The sequence below is a fragment of the Podarcis tiliguerta genome (genome assembly GCF_965153285.1).
Source record: "Podarcis tiliguerta genome assembly, chromosome: 6".
Taxonomy (NCBI): domain Eukaryota; kingdom Metazoa; phylum Chordata; class Lepidosauria; order Squamata; family Lacertidae; genus Podarcis; species Podarcis tiliguerta.
The window spans coordinates 36,785,366-36,809,057 of NC_139539.1; the positions used below are offsets into that span (position 1 = coordinate 36,785,366).

Genomic DNA, 23,692 nt, shown 5'->3' on the forward strand with positions numbered 1-23,692 from the left:
CTAGTGAATTCCCTCCTGTTTAAAAAAATGTTACTGGGGCTTGCTTTTCTATTTTTTATGAATGCCATTTTTTTTAAAAAAAAAAATTATAAGCAGTTTTGCTTACAGCCTTAAATAAGTTGCTTGGTGACCTTTGGTGTGTTTTACAAGCAATCAACAATTTCTAATACTGCTGAAAATGATGATAATGTGAGAATGGGATTAAAAAAAATGGGACAGTCCCCACAGTCTGAAATGGTACAGTCCACTCTGCCAACCCCATTATTTCGTTTATATCCTGCCTTTTCATATTTAATGCCCAGGGCTATAATACTATATTTGGGGGCAAATATCTTCCACACTCAGTGTAGGGGTGGAGCATGTGCATTGACAATTTGTTTAAAACATTTCTATACAGTTTAAAAATTATCAGTTTACCGTAGCAAACAAATATTAAAAACAGCAGCAAAAAGAAATCACCCCAGAAAAAGAATAATCTTGTTTTCAATGTGTTAGGCCGTGCTCCCCGCCCCCCCAAAAAAATGTTTAGGGGTACTCTCATTTTCCTACTCATATTGAAATACTGCCCCTCAATGAGGTCAAACTTAGATTCACAAAATGTTTAGGGGTATGCATCCCCCTGTGTCCCCCCCAGGAAAAAAGCACTGGTGTGAGGTGAACATTATTTTAGGGGTTTCCTTCCATCTTGAATTGGCTTTTTGGTTGTGATTATGATTGCTAGCATTCCTAGGTCAGCAGCATCCCAGTACCTGAGATTTCAGGGCCCAACCCTGAGACCTGGAGGCGGCCCCTGATGGTGTCATAAGGGTGAGCCCTGGAGATGGAGATTAATTGGGAGAAGGGAGCAGAGGTGGGCTGACACCTCAGAGCAGCAATGTTGTCATTTTCAGCCAAGCCCCTGCCAGGTTGAATATTATTATTATTAGTAGTAGTAGTAGTAGTAGTACTCTTGCGCTCCACCTGGAGACTCTTCAGGTCAGACTTGATTGTCTAGCAACCCTAGTGACTGCACACATAGCAATTACAAAGCTAATAAAAAAACCCACTTGTGGATATAAAATACCCTAGATAATCTACAACATTACACGATATAGCTTTATAGGCTAAAAATCAAACAAAAGCCCAAATGAGCAGAGGACTCTGCAAGCTTAAGAGCAGCACCATCTTTTCTTAAAGGCAGATTTTTCCCCCCTAAGAGAAAGACAACTTCAAAAATACTTTATCCACCTTTTTGAAACAACACCATTAGCCCACATATATATAGACTTGCAGTTTCAGAACGTATGAATCATCTGCTTCCCTTAACATGCAACCAGGAAGTAGAGACAAAGTTCTGCAGCATAGGTTGTGTCACACCATAGCAGCACAACTGGTTAATGGCTGGGTGAAGTAAGAGCAGTTGCAGTGTGTGACAGAGCTAGCCACAGGCCTCTCTGCTGCTGCACTTCAAGCATACTGTGCTTTATTTAGCAGATGCTTTAAGAAACTGACAAATTTCCTAGCGTTAAGCACTTGGTAAATTGCCCGTCTTCATTGCCTTGTTGCTTGCCAGTCCAAAGGTCATCTCAAATACAACCGCATCACGTGGCTAATAAGTATGGTAAATGTATTATTAGTAAGTATCCCATTTACCTGAATGGATAATTTATTAGAAATTATTTGGTATGTATTCCACATTTGTTCGTTTTTTATTGATTATCTAAAATGCAGGTTGGTTTCTGTTATTTTTGTTTTCATTCATTGTATGTAATGTATTTAATTTTATTATTAGCTGACAAAGATTCATCTTTGAAACAGTTGACTTAATCTGGAAACACTGTTCTGCTTGTTTGCTGTTCATTATTGAATTCTACATACCCAGCACTACAATACTGTTGGACAATATCTGTTGAAAGGCATTCTGCCTGCGTCGTGGTGTTCCCTGACAGCAATTCATTACGCTGACTATTTCTTGTTTATGGATTTATATATACATTATATAATGATGTTTATGATTTGTAAATTTTGGGTTATATTCTAACTACTACTAAAAATACATTTACCATACTTATTAGCTGTGTGTTGTGGCTGTATTTGAGCAGATTATTCTGTATTGCAACACAGGGGTTTTGTTTTAGTCCAAAGGGTCAGTGCATATTGGATGCTAGGCACAGCTGTATACCCACTGAAGATCCAGGGCCAAACTACACTTTGAGAATGGATTTCCTGAGGCATGGATTTCCTCTTTTAAAAAAACCCCAGTCTCTTCTCCTCTAATAGGACTGGAGAAATAATGCTGGGGAAGTAGTTTTTTGTAAACCTTCCCTCCCACTGTTTCCCAACCTCAACTGCTCCCTCCTCAAGCTGCTGTTTTCTCTACTGAGGAAAAAAAATAGAGGCACCCACAGTGCATGCTGGAATGTGTACTTTGCTTAACTAATATTATTCAAAGCAAGCTTCACTCTGGATTTAGAAGAGACATGATTGCTGCCCACCAAAGAAGACAGCTGCCACACATTTCGCATACTGGATCCAATATCCCAGACCCTCCAAGTGTCCCTATTTTCCAGGGACGTCCCTGATTTAGAGAAGCCATCCTTGTTTCTGATTAGATCCTGGAATGTCCCACTTTTCCATAGGATGTCCCTATTTTCATTGGTAAAATGTTGGAGGGTATGGAATTATCTGACCCCCAAGCCTTCTGAAGGCAATCCTGTATAGGGAAGGATTTTTTTTACTGTTTTTTATTATGTTTTTATATATGTTGGAAGCTGCCCAGAGTGGCTGGAAGAACCCAGTAAGATGCGTGGCATATAAATAGTAAAATAATCATTATGAAATGGGACGTCCCTATTTTCATTGGAGAAAGGTTGGAGGGTATGTTATTCAGGCCACTTCTGGCAGGAGCCAGTGAAATTAGAAAAATTCTATGATGCTTGTATGTGTGATTATGCATGTGTGATCTCAAAAAGCAAAGGCGCTCCTCCCTGTTATGTATCTCCTGTTTTGATGTGCAATGCAATCTCTTTTTAAAAATAAGTATATGGTTGACTTCATTTTCAGTCTTTCTCTTGTGAAAGTATTTCCTTCTTAGATGGGAATAGTCTCTTAAAAACAATTGAAAGAGTTAACAGAAAGGGTGGATAATTTATACATGACTTGAAACATTCATGTAGCCAACCACAGAAATGCAGGCTCACAGGATGACTTTCAAATGAATCATCTTTCTCAAAGTATGAGAGAAGTACAAGAGTTTTTACATTTAGTGCTTACGGAGACAGACAGACAGACAGATAGATGCTTTTTTAATGTCCTGTTTGAATAACTTCAGAAACATGGCAGATAGTTAGGCCCTGAGTAGGTACCAAGCACATATTAAGTGGTTGGATAGCTCACCAGTCTAAACCCATCTTCAGTCCTTTAGTACCTGACTGTTATCTCACATTTCATGACAACCTGAAATTATCAGGATCAGTATTGCTGGAATGATCTAAAAGGAAGACTGTAGTGCAGAAGAAGTGCCCTCCAGATATTATTAGACTCCAACTCCCACCATGCCCTGCCAGCATGGCCAGTGTTCACAGATGATGGGAGTTTTAGTACAGAAGTATCTGGAGGGCATTATATTGGCTAGACTTGCTGAGGGCTATGCTGTTCATGCACAGAACCCTACTGGCTACCTTGCTGTAGCACAAAGCTTTCTAAACTTTTCATGTTGGCAACACACTTTTTAAATGTGCATAATTTCGTGACATGGTAATTCAGTTTTACTAGCAAACCGGAAGTTAAACTGACCCCTTTCCAGCCCCAGGAGAAGCGCAGGGAGCGTTTGTGCGACACACCTACACACTGCAGCCAACACACTAATGTGTCGTGACACACAGTTTGGAAAGCTCAGCTGTAGTGTAAACTCTATCCAATATATATTATCAGTCCCTATTTTCCAGTTTAGCACTGCAGGAAATCTGCCTCTAGTGCAGTGAGAAACTGGAGGCAGATTGCACCTAGCAAAATTCATCGTGCTTGGAACTCCAATCTCCATAGAGTTTGCACCAAAACTTTTGCTGCTTATTGCTAGTCCAATGAGATAACATGAAGAATACCAAGATTAGTGAAAAAAGATTGTATCAAAGAGCCGCAATATGGTTTGCCTTTTTAATTTTTATTCGGTAGGATTCCTTTTACTTGTATTCTTCATAGCCTTTTTGTCAAAAACCATTCAGGAATTTGTTCTTCATTTTCAACTCTTTCTCCCACTCACAGCCTGAGCACCTATCTTCTTCCCATACTGGACAATGTGATTGGCCTACTGGATAGCCTTATAAAGGTAAATGGGTTAATACTACTACTAATAATAATAATTTATACCCTGCCCATCTGGCTGGGTTTCCCCAGCCACTCTGGGCGGTTCCCAACAGAATATTTAAAAAACAATGTATACAGACAGGGTTAAGTGGAAAGTCAAGGCATATGTTTGCGATTAAACTTCCTTCATAGGATTTATATCCTAAAAAACAGGTTAGAAATAATTATAGGATATAATAAAGTATTAATTTAAATAACAGAAAGCTGCAGAAGCTGAACAAGTATCTGTCCTTGCTGGCTAGCTTCTTATCCACAACTCTGTTGTTATGACACGAGGCAGCCAATTGGTGGGAACTGCAATACGTTTTCCATAAGTTGTTCATTAATTGCCACCACATTTGATGTTCACAAATGATTAAATAAAATGGTAGAAATAAGCAATTCAGGTTTCGTCTCCCTGCCACTAAAATTTAATTGTTCATTTTTCTGCATGCACACACAATATATTCACATTTGCATTTGCCACATGGTTGTTAGACAGGCTGTCCTTTTTCTACAAAATTCTGTCTGAATTTAATTCCATTTACTTTCTAGTATTGCAACACTGTACCAAAGCTCCTGCTTGAGGGCATACAGTAAATAGGTTTGTTTTGCAATTTCCTTGCTTTTTTCTTGCATTCAGACTTTCTTTGCACATCTTGTCTTGGCACATTTTATGAGCCAAATTCCAGGGCTGGACCAAGACATTTTGCTGTTTGAGGCAAAGTACAGGGTGTCCTTCCCTGAGCATTCCAAGCCTAGAAGCTTAGCAGCTAAATCTTTATTCTGCTTGGGTGATGGGACAGTGTCCTGCACAACATGTGAGGCCGCAAGTCGGTTCAGAGAGGCAAAGGCATGCCATGTAGCAAACACAGCTCTGTCCTCCAACAGAGGGGAATGGCCAGGCTTGTCTTAGCAGGAACAACCAAGGGCTGCTGCTGCCGTCCCCCAGTATCTGCTACCTGAGGCAGGTGCATCTCATTTCCTATTGGTAGGGGTGGCCCTGCAAAATTCTCAGGTGAGATATCCTGAATGAGATACGTTACATTATTATTATTAACATTATCATCATCGTTAAATTAAATTTGTATACCACCCTATACAAGCAGGTCTAGTTATTTAGCTGACACATTATTTCATCCTCATTCTCTTTTACTGGTTCCATGCCACCTTGTCCCTCCTCTATTTTCTGCCACGTCCAGTTTAGATTGAGAGGCAGCATGAAAAGCTGCTATTTCTGCTTGCTTGAAGAAATAATGAAAGCTGTGTGCCGTGTTTAACAGTCATAAGGGGGGGGCGGGAGGGAGAGAAAAGTATGGCGATCACCACCTCACTCCCTCTTAATGCCCACCACCACTGCAGTCATAGTTTGTTTGGTTTTTACTGCGAGTTCCTTTTAAAAAGTGGAAGCTTCACACATATAATGTAATTTTATACTAAACATAACCAGTTCTTTATTTTCAAAAATCAATCCATTTCAAAGTCTAAAACTAGACAATATTTTAAACGAGGATTTTGAAGCCCATTCAGCCTGGCATATGAATTAATTCTGTACCCCAAAAAACTGATGCAACAGGTCCCCCCCCCCCTCACAGAGAGCTTAGGAACTACCTACCTTCTCCAGATGCCATTACTTTATTTTGTAGCTGCTTGGAAAAAACCTTAGATTAAAACCAGACTATGAAGATGAGAAGTGCTCTCTTTATTTAACCCACAAAACTGGGCACACTGCTGAGGCCTTTTAATCACATTATTGGTTTCCTTCTTCCAGTCTTGGCCGAAGTATTTGCCTCGGATGAACACAGATGCCCTTTATCTTTCCCTTGCAGGCATGGTCGCATACACACCAGTTTAATCAGGGGAAGTAATGCCTGCTCATGTTATGGCTGCACGTTGTCAATTGTGTTGTCAGAGGCTCAAAGCAAAACGTTCCTTTTTGTAGATTGCGTTTGCTTTCTATAGTCAACAAACAAAAATGGAAGGTCATTACGAACAAGGGAAGTCCTTACCTTTGCTTTTCCATGGTGGGCCCGAGTGAACTCGACAAGATCCGAGAAGCCTGGCTCTTCACTTGCCAAGGCACAAACGAGAAGATGCCCGTTTAGCTATCAAGTACTAACATGCTGCAACTGTCATTTTCATTCGGACGGCTTCACTTTGCTGCTCCGTTAAAAAAAGCAAAAAACAAAACAAAACAGGAACTATAAGCCACAACACTTTACCCTAGTTCCTCTCTTTCTCTGTCTCTCATTCTGGCTTACTCTGATATGACAAGGGAGGAGACAGGAAGCCCGCAACTCTGCAAGCAGGTTCATGGTATAATAGTTTGACCTCATTGTGGTTGGGCAGTCAATGTATTTCTTTCACTATCGTTGGGACTGCAGCAACCGTTCTTTGCTGAATTTCTGTTATCAGTTTTGGCGCCTTGAGCCTGTACTTCATTCCAAGGGACTGTGGTTTGCACCCTGAAACCGAGTCAACCATGATATAATGGCATCAGCCATGATACCTTTTGGATTAAGAATTCCTTGATTTGAGAAGTAATTAATGTTCATCCATTCTCAAGCATTGTGACAGTCAAGCTTTTAAGGTGGCAGTAGAATAGTGGTTTCTTTTGTGAGCTTTCAACCAGGAAGTCCTCCATCATTCTGACTTCTGCCAACAATTCATTTTTTTTAAAAAAAAGATGTGCCCTTAGACTAGTCACTGTGGCCCATTGACCCATCCTGTATCTATAATACTATGAGCAACTTAAAGCACGCTATAAACTTCCAACTTAGGCTGCAAGTGTTCACACTTTCCTGGGAGTGAGCCGCATTTAATACAGCAGGATTTACTTCTTCCTCTTCCTCTGCAGGTTGTTGGCAACACTGAAGATGGTGTCTGTGTTATGCCGAATTCTAGCTTGTTTGTTTGTTTAAATATTTATCCCACCTTTACTTACAAACACTCCCACAATTGCTAATGCTAAAAAGAACAGTAATGAAATCAAGACAACAACAACAAAATTAAATTTAAAAAACCCAGATGAAATATAAATCACGACCATTGGTGCAAAAATTGAAGCCATAGCAGCAGATTATAAAAAATATTAACTAAGATTGGTTTTAAAGGCTTGGGGAAATAAATAGGCCTTTGGTGCGGAAAGGATATAAGAGCAGATGCTTTGCAAACTGTCCCAAGGAAAGTCAATAACTAGGATGTCACAACTGAGAGAAAAAAAAATAGCACAGACAACTGTTTTAGTAGATATTATTTTAATGTATGCCCTTAGTTAGAAGGCACTTTCCTTGGTGTACAATCCTACAGTAGTAGGTTGTGAGAAGTTGTAGGACAAGCATCTCACAGTCACAGAAGAGCCCAGTTCCCTCCATTGCATAATCCCATCAGTTTAATTGAAAAATTACTTGGGGACCGATTTGCAAGTTCACACCAACCAGTTCACTGTTTAAAGCAATATTCACCCGATGGATCCCATTATGTTACCTGTCATTCTTCCTACTATAAAAACACAATACTGATATTGAAAGAGAGGGTGAAGTCTACTGAAAACAAAGTCTAAGTCCAGTCACGTACACTGGAAAATTAACTCTAGAAGCAGAGCTTAGAAATGGCTGGCAAGAGTGGCAAACAAACAAAGTGATAACATTAGTATTGTAGTATTGTAAATATTAGTACTGTAAAATTTGGGGTGCTCTAAAATGAAGTGAGTCTTGATTTGATGGCATAAATAGGTGATATGGGAGTAGGAATGGGTGAAGATGCTAATCTGGTTTCTCTTGGCTTCTAATTTTCCAGTTTTCAGCTCAGTTCTTTACACTTCCAAGTCAATTTGCATTTTTTCAAAATAAATCCTCATGAAAATTCATCAACATTTTTGTGTGAATTTTGCTTAATATAGGGCTTATCCACGCCTACCCTTTGCCCTGCTCTTTCCAGGCACAGGCCCGCACTTAAAAGCTCTGCCTCTGAGCAGAGTTTTTGCTAGGAATGCTCCGGAACAAACAAACAAAACAACTTCTGCTAATATAATGCAATTTTGTATCTTATTTTCACCAATAGATGTATTGTTATTCAGACTTTACCCTACTATGTGCATTTTTGTACACATTACTTAGCTGGAGAACTGCACCACAAAATTTGGAAAGTGTGAATTTTGAAGCATGGTTGTGTTTTAGTTTGCAAATGATTTCAGAGAGTGAGAATCGGGTAAGTTTGGCTAATCAAGTTTCTCCTCCATGCCTGTACAGCAGACAGGAAATTTTCCCAAGTTGCCACCAAATTGAGGTTTTATTTGTTTTGATGGTGTCAGAAGGCAACGTATGCCTCTCACCTCTGACCTCACCAATAGGACAAACCATAGTTGTACAGCTTCAAACTTGTATTGATTTTACAACAGAACAAACACTTTCATTTTCTAGGCCTTCCCTTCTTCTTTAAAATCCTTCACATTTTGCCATGAACCCATGCATCAATCCCTTTTGCACTGATTCATCTGGCTCTGTGTTCATCTGGGTTCAAATAGCAAGCTTTGCCCAACAATTTGTCTTCATTTCTCCGCAATCTCAGTTGGAGAAGCTTAAAATAATTTTGTTTCCTGATGAACAAAGCTTTCAGGTTGCAAGTCTAACAATTTGCCTAAGCTAAGCCTTTGATACAATAAAATGAGAAGAGCTGTGTTTTCAGTACAGCTCATTTCTCATGCTGAGCTTTTAGGAGAAATGGGACAGAACAAAAACTGCTGGATGCCTAATATTTCTGAGAATCAAAAAACTGTGCTCTTTCCCCTTATGGTCCCTGGACTTCACAGTGAGGGTTACAATCTTTCTGAATGAGAGATAATCAAAGGCAAAACATCTTGAAATTAGGGGTAAATTAAGCAGCATTGCATTTTCTTTTCAAATATAATCAAGTAATACTTTAAGAAGCAATGTCAGTCTTTGAATGAGATATTGGTCATTCAGGGGACAGACCCGGGATTCCATAGGAGTTACTTCATTTGAATCTCTGAATAGGAAGCCTATTTGCTGGGACAAGAATACTCTGAAATAAGGTGCATTTCCTAATAATGATATTTACTCCCTGGAGAGGAAAGGATAGCTTGAGATCAAGATGCCACGTGGCTATTTAACAACGGTTAGAGACAAATCTAGACAAAGATAAATCATAGTAACATCAGGAACACTGTCAACCTAATGAACAGTGGCTAAAATAAGTAGGGCTCAAATACAGGAATCCCTACTGGGAGGGCATTCCAGAGTGGTGGGGGCTGTGGGACAAACAGAGTATTTTCTCATATTTACAGTTAGGTTTTCCTGAATAATGCTGAACTGTGGTGTAACTTGCTTCCCCCCCTTCAAATAAACCACCAACAAGATTATATAACAGTAGTTTTAAAAGTAGACAATTCTTACGCAGAAGCAATATATTAAAGCACAGCATGGTTTCAAGAGCTGCCATGCCCTAGTTTCAGCTGGCTGGCATGTGTTCAGATCAATGTGTCGCCTGTGAATCTAATCCACCAGATGGGGGAGCCATTGGATGCACAAAAAACATTGCTTAAAAGGCCATAAATACAAAACCATCCCTTAATATAGTCAGTAGCATAATATCTATGTTATAACTTTAAAGATCAGGTTTTAAAAATGAAATAATGTCTCTTTTTCAGGAGGGAAAGCAATACAAAGACATATTTACATATAGCTTTAATTTTATGTCTCCTTGTACCCATTCTGGGCAGCTAGAGCTAAAATTTTGGAGACAATTTCTTGCAAGAAATCAACTTTATATTTCCCTGACACATTTTTTTACAACATTTTCAAATATGGATTTAGGTAGTTCAGTGTTTCTCTGTTGGTTTATTTTTTAAAGTGCAAAACCTCATGGGATGTATCAATCGTCGTTTCTCAACTGACAACAAGGCTTCCATAAGTCATATAGTAAGGAAATCAATTTCCTTCTTCTAATCCCCATGCCTCCCTAAATCTACTCTGAAGGGTCTCACAGCAGATTGGGAGGGGGAATGCAGATTGGGAGGGGGTGCTGTCATAAAAAGCCCTCCCTTCCCTCCTCTGTCAATGGAAGACTTACAGTCACTTGAGTGACATCTTTGGATACAGACCTATAACTTTACGTTTTTATCAGCAAAACTAGCTCTGTCAAAAATGAACCCCAAAGACTTCAAATTTTCACATTTGATTTTTGTATGTGGGTGCCAAATCTGAAATTTGGGCAGAGCTTTATTTCCAAGTGCACTAAGTTCTCAGTGCTCTTAAGTTCTAGGTGCTATTATATTTATTTATACCCCGCCTTTTTCCCTGACAGGGACTCAATGTGGCTAATATATAAAATAAGAAAAGCTAAAGAGCAGTTAATCTTTCAGTTTTTCAACATTATAATTCCTCTGAATGATATAATCCAGGACATTTGGAGCCCAGTCCCGGATCAATACAGGGATTCTTGTAGATAAATATTCATAATAAATCTCCCTTTGGCGCAGGGCTCCTCCCTTAATGATTTCCAGTGCACATTCCTCCTTTGGTGCTGCAGAGATGTGGACCACTCCAGAAACTGCTTTCATGGCCGTTTCTAAGGGAAGAAAAGGAGCTCGAGTTAAGTAGGTACCCTCTGTTCAAGAAGTCAGTCAACAAGTGCCTCCTGGGCAGAGTGAATTATAGCCAGGGATCGGCAAACTTTTTCAGCCGTGGGCCGGTCCACCGTCCCTCAGACCATGTGGTGGGCCGGACTATATATATTTTTTTGGGGGGGGAGGAGGGAAATGAATGAATTCCTATGCCCCACAAATAACCCAGAGATGTATTTTAAATAAAAGGACACATTCTACTCATGTAAAAACACACTGATTCCCGGACCATCCGCGGGCCAGATTGGGAAGGCCACATCCAGCCTTAGATTGTCTACCCCTGCTTATACCTGTCTACTCAGAAGTAAACCCCATTAGGTTTAATGGGGCTCAGCCTCAGATAAATGTGTAAAGGATTGCAGTCTAGTGGAGCTGATAATAAATTTTGCCTGGCTTTGTTTCCACTAAATACAGTGGTACCTTGGGTTACATAGGCTTCAGGTTACAGACTCTGTTAACCCAGAAATATTGCTTCAGGTTAAGAACTTTGCTTCAGGATGAGAACAGAAATTGTGCTCCGGCGGCGTGGCAGCAGCAGGAGGCCCCATTAGCTAAAGTGGTGCTTCAGGTTAAGAACAGTTTCAGGTTAAGTACAGACATCCGGAACGAATTAAGTACTTAACCTGAGGTAACACTGTAGTGCATCACTGAATTTCCAAGTGTGGGGGGGTGGTATGTGAGAATAGACGATTTCAGAGGAATTCAGATGACTAATGCGGTGGCAGTTTCCACATCAGGAGTGTACCGTAGACCATATTTGGCACTGCCTTCATAGGATGAAACATTACAGCTTGTGGTGGTTGCCATCCGGTCATGGTTTTGCCCAAGCGGATCCCTACAACTTGTGCGTTAGACAAGTGATTTGTTAGAAATCACTCTTTCAAGTTCTCAGGAATTTTGAGTTACATGCGCTGGCTGTTTCCAATGGTAACTCTTGTGTCTTTGTGCCGTTGCATGTGCATGGGTGTGTTTATGTAAAAGGGTCTCTATGTAAAAGGAAGTCAAAAAAGCTCACATGGTTTGGAGGGAAGGAAAACTCACAGTCAATTCCAGACCTAGAAATGTACCGTTAAACATTGCCCTCTTCTCTTCAGCACTGTTCCTTATCTTCTAAATAATATATGAAATATAGAGAAGAACTGAGGAACCATTTTATATTCTACTGATGCAAATGGATGCTTTTGAGTTAGAAATAACACTTCATCATTAATGCAAAAGCTTGCATATTCACTTCAGAAGCAATTTGCATGTCTTATCCACTGGCTTCACTGTCCAAACATAATTTATGGGCAAGCCCTACTTGAGAAAACGTTTCTTGGCAATTTCATGGCATTACAATCTATGGTGTTTTAGATTAGAAAAAAGGCAATTAACAAACGATCCATATTTACGTTCACGTTGTTGAAGTTGAGATCTGAAGGATTTTGAGCACAGCACAAACCTGCCAATGAAAACCAGGTCCTTATAGTCAGGTTTCAAAATGTTAAATTGTACCTGTATCGATGAGTCCAAGGACGCAGAGTGTGATGGAAACGTTGCTGTTCTGCATGGCAAATTCTTGCCTCAAGGAGCTGAAAAACCCATCCAGGGCAAATTTTGTTGCAGAATAGTAAACAGTGAATGGGAATGCAACTTTGCCTGCAAATACAGTATAGCAATAGTACAGTCATGGGTAAATTCCACTTTAATCCTGCAGGTGGCAAAGTAAAACCAGCATTGCTTGCATCTCTGTGAGAGATATTTTCCCCCTTCCTGCTTCCATTTGTTTACGTATTATTTTGTTTATAAAATGTTTCCAAGTTATGTAAGCAGTCAGAAACTTGAACTTATGGCATAACTGGACCTTGTAAGAATTTTTAAAAGATATTGCATATCTTTCAAAGCTCTCAAGATGAACTGTTTCTCCCTCCCCACCCCTCCTATAGGGCTGTTTTGTATATTAGCAGTTATATGCAACTCTGATTATAGTCTGTGAAATTTTAAAGCAGAACAGAAACATTCTGATAGAAATGCAATGAAGAATTGTACAGAACCATACTTAATAAAAGCACAAGGCTGCCTGACTGTGGCCCAGAGATCCTGTCAAATGCTTAGGCACAAGTGAAGAAAGTTTAGTCCTCCAGAGGTTGCTGGACTACAACTCCCATCATCCCTGTCCCTTAGCCATCCTGACCGGGACCTAAGGTTGATGGGAGTTGTAGTCTAGCAACACCTGGTGGACTATAGATTCCCGTCCCCTATGCTAGGGTAAAGCTGCTATGAGGATTATTATGAATATATGAAATTCAATTGAGATATAACACTTGGATACCCTTCTCTGAGCTGTGGCAGGAGACGCTCAAAAATTAGACCCCTGGCTTGTCTCACAAGCAGAGAGAGAGGAGAAGGGACTAGAGGGCATCCTTGCAGAAGTGCCAAAGGAAGAATTGAGTAGACCCATCCATATAATTCACACTCAGTTTGTTTTGCACCCTACAAAGGAGAACAGTCACTGTTATGGAAAATTTCCCAGCCTTGCTCAGAGACAAGGTGAGCAGCTCAGAGATGGTTTTTTTCATTAATGGGAGCATTTCAGGTAAGAAAACACATTAAAGATGTGAGTTGATCACCACACGTGATCTTTTTTGGAATTGGCTGAGGGTGTGCATAATTGGAAGCTGCAACCAGCTGAGTGTGCAGTCATATATGTTCACAGTCATCAACACGCACGGCTATCATAGCAGGAAAATCAGAAATGTTTTAAGGAGCTCTAAGGCTCTGAGGGCCGCTGAGAGCTACTTCACACAAATGCTGTTTGTACTCACCTGCCAAGGATGAAACCACTACGATGCTTCCTCCGCTGTTCTTAAGCATGGGAAGAGCTGCAGCTGTCATGGTCACATAGCTTAAGAAATTGATATTCAGGACCTTTTGCATATACGCAACATCACCATTGAAATAGCTTAAGAAGGCAGGGCTAACATGATTCAGAATAAGCATATCTAGACCTCCTAAAAACAGAAAGAGTTGTTAGAATTGTTTGTCTTGATCAGCTATCCTAGCAATGCTGTTTAATTCCTAAAATAAGAGATACTTGGATTCCTGGTTCCAACCCATGTGTCTGCATAACTTGAGGTGCCTAACTGAAGGACTCAGCTGTGTCACTGCCATTTTTTCCTGCGTTTGGTCCAGAGTTTCTGGACGCAGCTTGTGCTTGCAACAGGCTTGTTATCTCAAGGAAACAATGTTAGAATGACAACCTTGAAGCAATGATTCACATTTTCCTGGGTGTGATCTAGCTCTGATCTGCAGCAGAGGTAAGGCTGGGCAAGGTTTTCTATCAGGCCATCTATATTTCAGTGAGTTATGATGCTCCGTACAAGCCTGTGCCTGATTCAGGGCATATAAGGCTGTTAACACTTCACACTGGAGCCAAACTCTTCAGGTAGATTTGGAGTACTTCCAGTTGTGTGCTTCTAGCTAGGGAGGTCCATGGTTCAGTTCCCAGTGTGTCAGCCATGCAATCACGTCACAAAAGCTTCTACAAAATGGTTTGGTGAGTGTGAGCAACTGGGGTCGTATTGGGCCAGAAGGCTCCACATTCCTGATTCACAGTGAGTTGCAGCCCATGAGAATCAAAAACAGAGCTTAAAGCTTTGGAAAGCTTTAAGAGCACTTAACAGCATAGCAGAACTCGGACTAGCTTTCTCTATCAGGTTAATGAGTAATGCTTATACTACTATGGTAGTGGCCATTTTGGAACTTAAGATCTCAGGACATCCATTTTTTTCTTTGATTAAGTACTTCAGCAAAGCCACAGCGTAGTAGTATGTGTTAATTAGCTAAATATTAGGCATAAAAGAGCAGTTTTAACAAAGAAAGGGGAGTAAGTAGTCTAGTGTTCCACCAAGGAGTTCTATTGGAACACATTATTTATTATGATTTGGAATCAGGATGAGCATTGCAGTGACCAAGGTTGTGAATGATACCAAATTATTCAGCATAGTGAAAATCCAAGTGGACTGTGAGGAGCAGGTTTAGAAGGATCTCTTCAAATTGGGTGAATGTGCAAGATTCAGGTTGCTTCCAAACTTGCCTTTCCATTGGAATATTTATTCATTCATTTATTACAGAGAATACAGATAACCACTGCATTCCAATGTTTTGTCTGTTATCCTCCCACGCTTTTACAGGGATGATTTTGGGATTATTCTTTTCTTTACTCCTAATACACAGCGCTTCCACACAGGGCCTTAATATTCTAACGATGTTGGTAACAGGTTTTATTTTCCTTAGAAAAGATGCACCTGGATTAAATGGGGGAGAACGGGCTGGCACTGGTGCCAATGTGGATGCTGCGAAAAACCTGCAACTATGGGGAGTGCTCATCCCACAATAAACACCCTCCTGGAAGCACCCATAGGTGCTGTGCCAGTGTGGACACAGACAGCAGGAGTGAGTTGTGAGGCACCTGATGGCAGGGTTGAGTTTCCTGCATTGCTCTGACCCATTAAACTTCCCACGATTAATTTCTGGAATTTGTTGATACAAGATGTAGTGATGAATGATCACCAATTTGGACAGCTTTAAAAGGTGACCAAACAATTCATTATGGAGGATAAGGCTATCAACTTATGATGGCTGTGTAGAAGCTCCAGGTTCAGTGGCAGTCTACCCCTGAATATTGATTGATGAGATCATGAGTGGGAGAGGGCTATTATCATCATGTCCTGTGTATGAGCTCCCTATGGGCATCTGGTGTGGAGAGAGTCTCTTCCTTTAAATTCCTGGGAGTTTACCTTAGTGAAGACTTCACTTGGAAAAACAATATAACTCAGGTGGTTAGGAAGGCCCAACAGAGACTCGATTTTCTCAGGGTCTTGCGAAAGAACAATGTTAAACAACAGTTGATGACCTCCTTCTACTGCTCCACAATAGAAAGTGTCCTCTCATATTGTATCACAGTGTGGTACGTTGGCTTGACAGCCATGGACAGGAAGTCTTTACAGAGGGTGTTGAATACAGCACATGATACCATGGGCTGTCCCTTGAGCCCGCTAGATGACATCCCAAGGGATTGTTGCCTTAGGAGAGTGTGAAAAATTCTCAGGGACGATTCACACCCCGGCCAGCACCTCTTTAATCTTCTACCCTTGGGTAGGAGATATAGAAGTATAATCAGTCGTATCAACAGGCTAAAAAACAGTTTCTATCTGTGGGCTGTTAGGCTGCTGAACGGAAAATAATATAGTGCAACTGACATTCGGGGTTGGTGTGTTGTGAGACAAGCACACAGACTGCAATGCGACTGAGTGTTTGTGGGGAGGGGAGGCTCAGTCAGTTTCATTGTACACAGGTTGTACATTGACAATAAAGGTATTATTATTATTATTATTATTATTATTATTATTATTATTATTAGTTGACCACTGTGGCAAACAGGACCCTGGACTTGATGGGCTTGTGGTTTGATCCAGCACAGCACTTCTGATGTTCTTATAAAGCAAGCATACCCCACAATTCCTCTGCTTTCTTCACCACAGACTGAGCGAATGCCATGTCTTCCATGCTGCCATTTATGTAGCTGGCAGATGCTGCCCCCAGCTCCAAGCACTGAGCGACCACCTGAAACAAAGAGGAAAGGAGATTTCTGGAGGCTCGTTGTCCTTTCAGCCCCTCTTGCATCCCAGCAAATTAAATTCCTATGCAGCATTGCAAGGAAACAGCTGGCTAGTTCAGCTTACCAGAATACTCTGAGCACTACATTTTTTCGGGAGTGGGGGTGGGGTGGAGGCTGTGTGCTTAAAGGGTCAGCATTATTAGTGGGGAATTTCCAATGGAAAAAGCAGCTTCATCAAAGTTTCCAGTTGTAAGAACACTGAGTTTCTCATTTGTAAAAATCAAAATGAAGCAAAATGGGCTTGAACATTCTTAAAATGAACTTGCAAATTCTGGGTATGGGCTCTGGCTTTAGAACTTTAGTCACCGCAACAGCTGCTGTCACAGCCAAGTCAGGCTTCTAGCTTGCTTTTACAAATGTATTGGAAGTCCTAAAAATGTGTCTGTAATGATGATCATATTTTGTATTGAGCAAGAGCTGCATTTTAAAGACTGCAACAATATTCAGGAGACCATTGGATTTTCTATAATCAGGGCAGGTGGAAAATCCTCTTCATTATCCCAGTTTGAAAGACTTAATTGTTTTAAGTGTCACTGGCTCTCTAGTACCTAATTTTTGCATTCTTCTTTACAATAGAATAAATAATTTAAATATAAAGGCTATTAAAATCTAAGCACAGGTGATGCGGAAGTATGTACTAAGCATAGAGTGCTGGCGTAGTTGCAGTAGTTAACTGTATCATAGCCTTTATTACTTTTTTCTATTAAGTAATTCAGTCAGTGTACAAAGATAAAGATCCCTAGCTTGGACCCACTTCTGCCAAAACGTGCTAGGCTGAAAGTTTGGTGCAGGGTTTCCCAGACTTGGGTCTCTAGCTGTTTTTGAACTACAATTCCCATCATCCACAACCACTGGCCCTGCTAGCTAGGGATGATGGGAGTTGTAGTCGAACAACAGGTGAAGACCCAAGTTTGGGAAACCCTGTTCTGGTGGATGCTTCTAGTTCATTCACCTTTATTATGAGAAACCTGGTCATCCAAGAGAAATTCTGGGGGTCTCTGAAGTACACCAAGGTCTGATCTGATCTCCCTGGCTGGTTTTAAAGACTTCAGTATGTAACATTGCCATCCATTGTTGATAGGTCCATTCTTGCAACAGGTGAAATGAAATCTAGCGCTCTGTTTGCCAGACTGTTGCTTTCTCTCTCCCAAACTTGGGGGGGGGGCATGACTCAGTAATAAGAGTTTGTGCTTTGCAAAAGGTCCCAGGCTCAATCCCTGACATCGCCTGGTAGAACAGGGAAAGATCCGTGTCTGGAGAACCGCAGTCAGTCAGTGTAGACCAGGGATAGTCAATGTGCTGCCCCCAACAGATGTTGTTGGACTACAGATCCCATCAGCCAGTGTTCAAGGATGATGGGTGTTGTAGGCCATCAGCATCTGGAGGGCTCCATGCTGGCTATCTCTGATGGAGACAGTGCTGAGCTAGATGGACCAGTGGCAACTTCCTGTGTTCCTATGAGTGGCTGGAGGAAAAGCTGGGCACCCATGCCAGAGAGAAGCAAGCCCGACACTAGACATGCAGATGCATGCATGCAAGTGGGCACACCAGATTCAGGGCTGAAGCCAGATCAATGAAGGAATCACTCCACCCCTGACCAGCCCTTCTTCCTTGACTTTGCAGTGAGTGATGGAGCATGTTGGGTGCTGCTGGCAAAGAGGTTTATTCCCCCCCCCCCCCCCGTGCTGCAAGATTTTGGCTGTACCACCACCATCCTGATAGCTCCAAGCAGGCATTGGCTCAGTGCTAATGCACAGATTACACTGGCAAAAGGTCCCAGGCTTAACCCCCTGCGTCCTTGGTGGTTAACTCCCCCTGTAAACAGTTGTTCTAGCGCAACTGGGGTGTGGGAAAAATATAGCTACTTGTGGAGCAAAAACACAGTGCACAAACTGGTGCAGAAATGTGGAAAACTGAACTTAAGAGTGGAAAAATGAGATACTTGAGAGAAATCAGCAATTGCTTTGTCAGCTCAGTGGGAGAAAAGAGTTAAGCAGCAGCTTGCCCCATGGTGGGGTTGTGTGGGAAGTAACCCAGAATTGGGAACACTGGTGAGTGCCGGGAAGCCTTTATGGTGAAAGTGTGTGATCCTGAGACTTGCCCTAAAGGTCTGTGAGACCCTTGGGCAGGAAAAGGATCCCTTTTGAGGTCCACCTGATGTCAAAATCTTGGGACCTTGGTAGAATGGGAGGCAGGGAGACCTCCCTCAACCCACCAGTGACTTGCCAGACCTAAGGAGGCGTAGCAGCTATATGCGCTCAGGGCAGGGATTGCTTCCTCACACAATTCAGGTTAGGAGGGGCATTAGGGCTGCACAGCTTCCAGTCTCACTGTGGATTGGTTGTATAAAACACAAATAAAATTGTGGCCCTTAATGAACCTAATACATGCTGCCTTTTCTTGCCTGGCTAAGGGTGCAAATAGGAACAAATGGAGTTGAGCTCCAGCAGCTCAAGTCGCTGTGTGGGTTGCTATTGTCTATTGTCTATAAAATCTCCTGGGTTGTTTCTTTTTCCACTCTAGGGCAATAATCTTCCCACAGCTGTGCTTCTCACACTGCTGTTTGTCATTATTGACATGCATGGTGACCCTTGGGTGGTTTTTCCTAGTGCTGTGTACTGAACTCTCTGTTCTTCAGGTTCTGAAAAAGTATTCTTCCATTGCAGAAGAGACTTCCACCGTCCCGCCTCTTTCTCACTTTAGGATTTAGAATTTGAGTGGATGAGGGGTCAGGCTTATCTTATCACTGCAAAGTGGCTGTGGGTGCGTCTTGTGTTTTTCTTTCCATGAAATGTTTCTCCGGAGCTCCACAGTCTTCCCAGCAGCCTGCACTTCCTGATCTGGTAAAGGCCCATGGGGGGATGTTACTGCATGATTTCTTCCCCTGAGTTTGAATTGAAACATAGGAAGCCAGGAGGGCTGGCTGCCAAGGCACAGAGAACAGTGTGATCACTGATTTGGTGTTTTTTTGTTTTGTTTTTTGAAGGAAGTCCTTTAAAAATCATTTTTCAATGGTTTCTTTAAAAGGAAAAATAAAATTAAAACCCTTTACTTTTCAAGCAACAACAGCCAATAGCTGCCAGGAGCCTCCCCACTTTCCCATGCTTACAGAAAAGTGCAGCCGAGGACATCATGGCTTTTTCAGGAAATGCAGGCACCCAGGAATGCTGCAGAGTACAGACCACTGGAGAGAGGATTTGCAGAATGAAAGGGGGGGAAATGCTCAGAAACATCCCATAACCAACCTGAAAGTAACGTAAGCACAAGAGAAGGCATGCATGCAACCCACCAGGAATTCTCCAAATTTTTATCTTTTCTTTCATAATTTTTGAATGCAATCGGGCTTTCCCTTCATAAATTGGTGGAGGTGGCATGGGGTGTGTGTGTGGAGGAATGCAGGGGAAAACTTCCACATAACCCCAGTTTTCTGTCTTGCTGGCCTCCTTCTTTCCCGTAAGTCAGTGGAACTTGTATGGAAGAATGGGAAGAGTCTGCTATCATAGAAAGGTGCTAAATTTGCCCTTATCCCACTTCCTTTTGATCCAAAATCTGTTTTGGGAAGGGAAGGGGCAAATAAAGTTCTGATCAATAGGTCCAGCACTCCTCCAGGTGCTGGTGTCCCCTAAAACTTCTCCTTCCTCTATATTTATTTATATTTGCCTATTTTCTTTCTGGATACCCACCCACTCTGCCATAAGCAATCACATTGGACAAAGCTGCCTAGAGAGACGTGCAGAGAGAATAAATATGCTCGCCAAGTTTGGCGTGAAACCGATTTGAGATCACATTCAAAAACATTTGATGCATGTACAAAATAGGCACAAATCTGCATGCACAGACATTCAAGGATGTACAGTCCTGACGTAAATAAGTGGTATCAGTTTTGTGAGTGTCTGGTGGGGGCTTGTATTCCTCAGTTTCATCTGAAGCTGCTGCTGCTGCTGTGTTTTTATGAATTATTTTGCCTTGGGTACTTTTTTTTTTTTAGATAAGACAGTTTGACTGCTACATGAATAAAATACTTTGTCAATATATAAGTTGGTGCCGTATTGGATGGCGTGGTACCAGCTCATCCCTTATATGTGGATCACTTTTCCCATGAGGCACACTTCTGTAACGGCACCTACTGCCTCTCTCTTCCATTTTAATTAGCAAATACATTGATATTCCTGTAAACTGATATTCCTGTAAATTGAGACATGCATTCACACTCTGCTGGTGGTAAAACTGCAAAACCTAAATAGCATCTGGAAATAAATAAATTTATATAAATCTGAATTTTAGTAAAGCATATGACTCTTCCTTCCTTCCTGTCAGGTTTGGCAATTTATCGTCATCCGTATGTGAATGTTTATCCCAATGCACATCAATATGAATTTTACATTCATGGGGTTACACATTATCTATCACCTGTGTGTGCAGGTGACTCTACAGAGGCATGCCCAGTAAAAGGCATGCATATATGAGTATATGACATTTACTTTCTGGAGCTTGGCTTCTGTTCGCGCAGTGATCAGTATGTGGGAACCCATGCGTGCCAGGTGGTATGCCATCTGCTCACCGATTCCAGTGCTTGCCCCAGTAACAATCACACGCTTCCCTTTCAGCATTTCTGGAGAGCAAGATATAGGGACAGCCATTTATAAAGATTGCATTAAACACACCACCCAATACTAAATCATAAAAGGGCAAGAAGCTCAAGAAGAGAAACAGCCATTTCTGCCTGCCGATCAGTTGCCCAGTCCCAACAATCTTCCAGTCTAATCTGCATTCTTCTCCCAAGAAACCAGCAGTCATAAGAATTGCTAACATTCCAAAAGGATGCAGAATGCCAAGACAGCCATTTATTTTTGTTGTTGTTGTTATTTTACTCTAATTAAACATGAACATGCATTTCTTTTTCAAGCCACTTCATACGTTCAGCTTTCTTGAAGTTTTTGAAGCAATTGTACAATTAAGCAACTTTAAAGAAAGCCCAATCCTTTTCGAAATAGACAGAATATGAAAGGCTGTTGGAAAATCCAAATGGCAAGCCTCCTAACCACACCTGTTTGCAGGAAGAGAAAAAAATAGCCCTGCCTGTTGCATGATGTATTTCAAAGGCTTGCCAAGCAAAGCCTTCTATTATCGGCAATGCAAGCAACGCCCAGACATGTTTCGTTTTAGGCTTGCACCAGTTCCTGTATAAAAACCATTCCAGTGTGACTCCTTTCTCTTTCTCCCCCTCCGTCTCCCCCCTGCTTTTATTTTAAAATGTCTTTACTTAAAAACAACAACAACTTACCCGGTTTAAAGTCTTCATTTCCCGAATAAAAAAAGAAGGCCAAGATCAGTCCTGCAAAAAGAACCAGAATCTTTTGCAGCAGACCCATCCCACTGCAGAGTCAGGAAATAATCAAGCATGAGAAGCAAGGAGGAGGAGGGAAAAAAAGCCCTGCAGAGCTGTTCCAGACAGAGGGAGCAATGTCTATGCTGCAAAAACCTGGTAGCATAGAGGCAGCAACTTGCCCAAATGTCCAACCTTCTGACAATTCAGGGTACTCGTGGTAACAGCTCCATCACAAGCCTGTGATTTACTGTTTGTCAAGAGTTGATAAACTTCGGCCTACGTGATCTTTGGATCCTGGCTGTCCCATTTCATATTTCCTGTCCCTACGTTTAAAATAGAGAAATTTGCACAACACCCTGAAAGAGGTGTGTCTTTGCTGAAAAGCATCAAGTTTCACTTCAGAGAAGATCTCAGGCTGCCTACTCCAGGTGGGCTATTTTTTTTTATTAAAAAAAAATCATTGTTTAACATCTGCCAGGCATAGACCCCACACACAGCACAAGGCTCAAGTGCAAGGAGCTTGTGACTTCCACCCCAAAGAGCTTGCAGAGACTGAAGTGCAGAAGCAGAGGATGTTGTTGTTATAATATCAGGGATTCAGGGCAAATGGGTGGACATGACTAAGTTGCACATGTTTGGGAAGCTGAGCCAACAAACGTGTTGCTGTGAGTTTTCAGATCCTTTTTGGAACTCTTGACAGTCTTGCAGAGTTGTTATCAGTCTCCAAAGTACTTTTATGCCCATAATTAGTAGAATATTTCAAAACTTCATATTCATCACTGGCATTACGTGGCGCTGTTTATGCTTTCTGATACCACAGAGTAAGCCATTCTAAGATATGTTAATCCCCACTTTACAGTCGTGGGCCGCCGACTCTGAATGTGTTCTAATACAGATTTGTGAGCCAGATCCGCCCTAATTGTACCATGGTGTTCATGTGACGCCCAGTGCCTGCACAGCTATGGACCAGTCAAATACTATTCAAGTTGCCAATAAACTCAGCACTGCATCCAATGCAATTGTGGTGCCAATGACTGAACCACGTTAGGTTCACTAGCAGCACTGTTGTGTGCCATTTTGTTCTTCCTACACTAGGTGCATGGCTTCCCCATGATGAAACTGAAGCAACTGGTGATACGGGCCCAGAACATACTACCCCAAAGATTGTACATCTAGTCCACCCCCCTGCAATGCTGGAACTTTTCGATCCCTGCTTTCTCGACCCACAAAGATCTGGGAACAACCTTTGTTGGAAACCCTGGAGTACCACTGTTAGACCACTCAGCTATGGGGCAACTTTGTATGTTTATATGATTCTTCCAAGACATACTGGATCATACAAAAAAAAAACCTTGTGCTTCTCTCTCCTTCTTTCTAATCTTTTTCAAAGTCAGTGCCAAAAGTGTCTAGCATGACCAGTATGACTAATGAAGGAGCTCTAGATGAAGATGAGAAGGCAGAGTTATGCAGAAAAGAGCCAGCTTGATTCTCAACATTTGGGGTTATTATGGTAATAATAGACAAATAGTTTCTCTCTGTCTGTCTGTCTGTCTGTCTGTCTCTGTCTTTCTCTCTCTCTCTCTGTCTCTCTCTCTCTCTCTCTCTCTCTCTCTCTCACACACACACACACACACACACTGTAGCTTATATGCTGTACAGTGCTTTTTTTCCTAAGAAAATGTTTAGGGGCACTGTCTTTTTCCTACTTATATTGAAATACTGCCCCTCAATGAGGTCA

General features: G+C 41.5%; 2 protein-coding genes and 2 long non-coding RNA genes across 8 annotated transcripts in view; 2 read left to right on the forward strand and 2 right to left on the reverse strand.

Annotated features, from left to right (window-relative positions):
• TRAF3IP3 (TRAF3 interacting protein 3) overlaps nucleotides 1-7,192 on the reverse strand; it is a 39,364-nt gene extending 32,172 nt beyond the window's left edge. For 2 of the 5 annotated variants that reach the window (XM_083444436.1, XM_083444435.1), the window contains exon 1: nucleotides 6,333-7,192. Coding sequence is in view for 3 of the 5 variants with exons in the window: in XM_083444433.1 (XP_083300559.1) it covers nucleotides 1,228-1,246 (19 nt within the window). In the remaining 2 variants the exon portion in view is untranslated. Of the gene's footprint in view, nucleotides 1-1,227; nucleotides 1,337-5,938; nucleotides 6,142-6,332 lie in introns of those variants that run through there. The other 3 variants (XM_083444434.1, XM_083444433.1, XM_083444439.1) reach the window with 3 other exon arrangements.
• Nucleotides 1-23,692, forward strand: part of LOC310679408 — a 279,663-nt gene that overhangs the window by 29,012 nt on the left and 226,959 nt on the right. The window lies entirely within an intron of this gene.
• On the forward strand, nucleotides 15-10,423 carry LOC310679413. Its single transcript, XR_014512228.1, has 3 exons — nucleotides 15-807; nucleotides 4,243-4,306; nucleotides 7,181-10,423. It is a non-coding gene; the product is annotated as an uncharacterized lncRNA (long non-coding RNA).
• On the reverse strand, nucleotides 7,564-22,508 carry HSD11B1 (hydroxysteroid 11-beta dehydrogenase 1). Its single transcript, XM_083444567.1, has 6 exons — nucleotides 21,910-22,508; nucleotides 21,107-21,237; nucleotides 16,459-16,570; nucleotides 13,771-13,956; nucleotides 12,461-12,604; nucleotides 7,564-10,911 (listed from the first exon to the last, which is right to left on the reverse strand). The coding sequence occupies exons 1-6, from the start codon at nucleotides 21,995-21,997 to the stop codon at nucleotides 10,694-10,696; spliced, it is 879 nt and encodes a 292-aa protein (XP_083300693.1). The 5' UTR covers nucleotides 21,998-22,508; the 3' UTR covers nucleotides 7,564-10,693.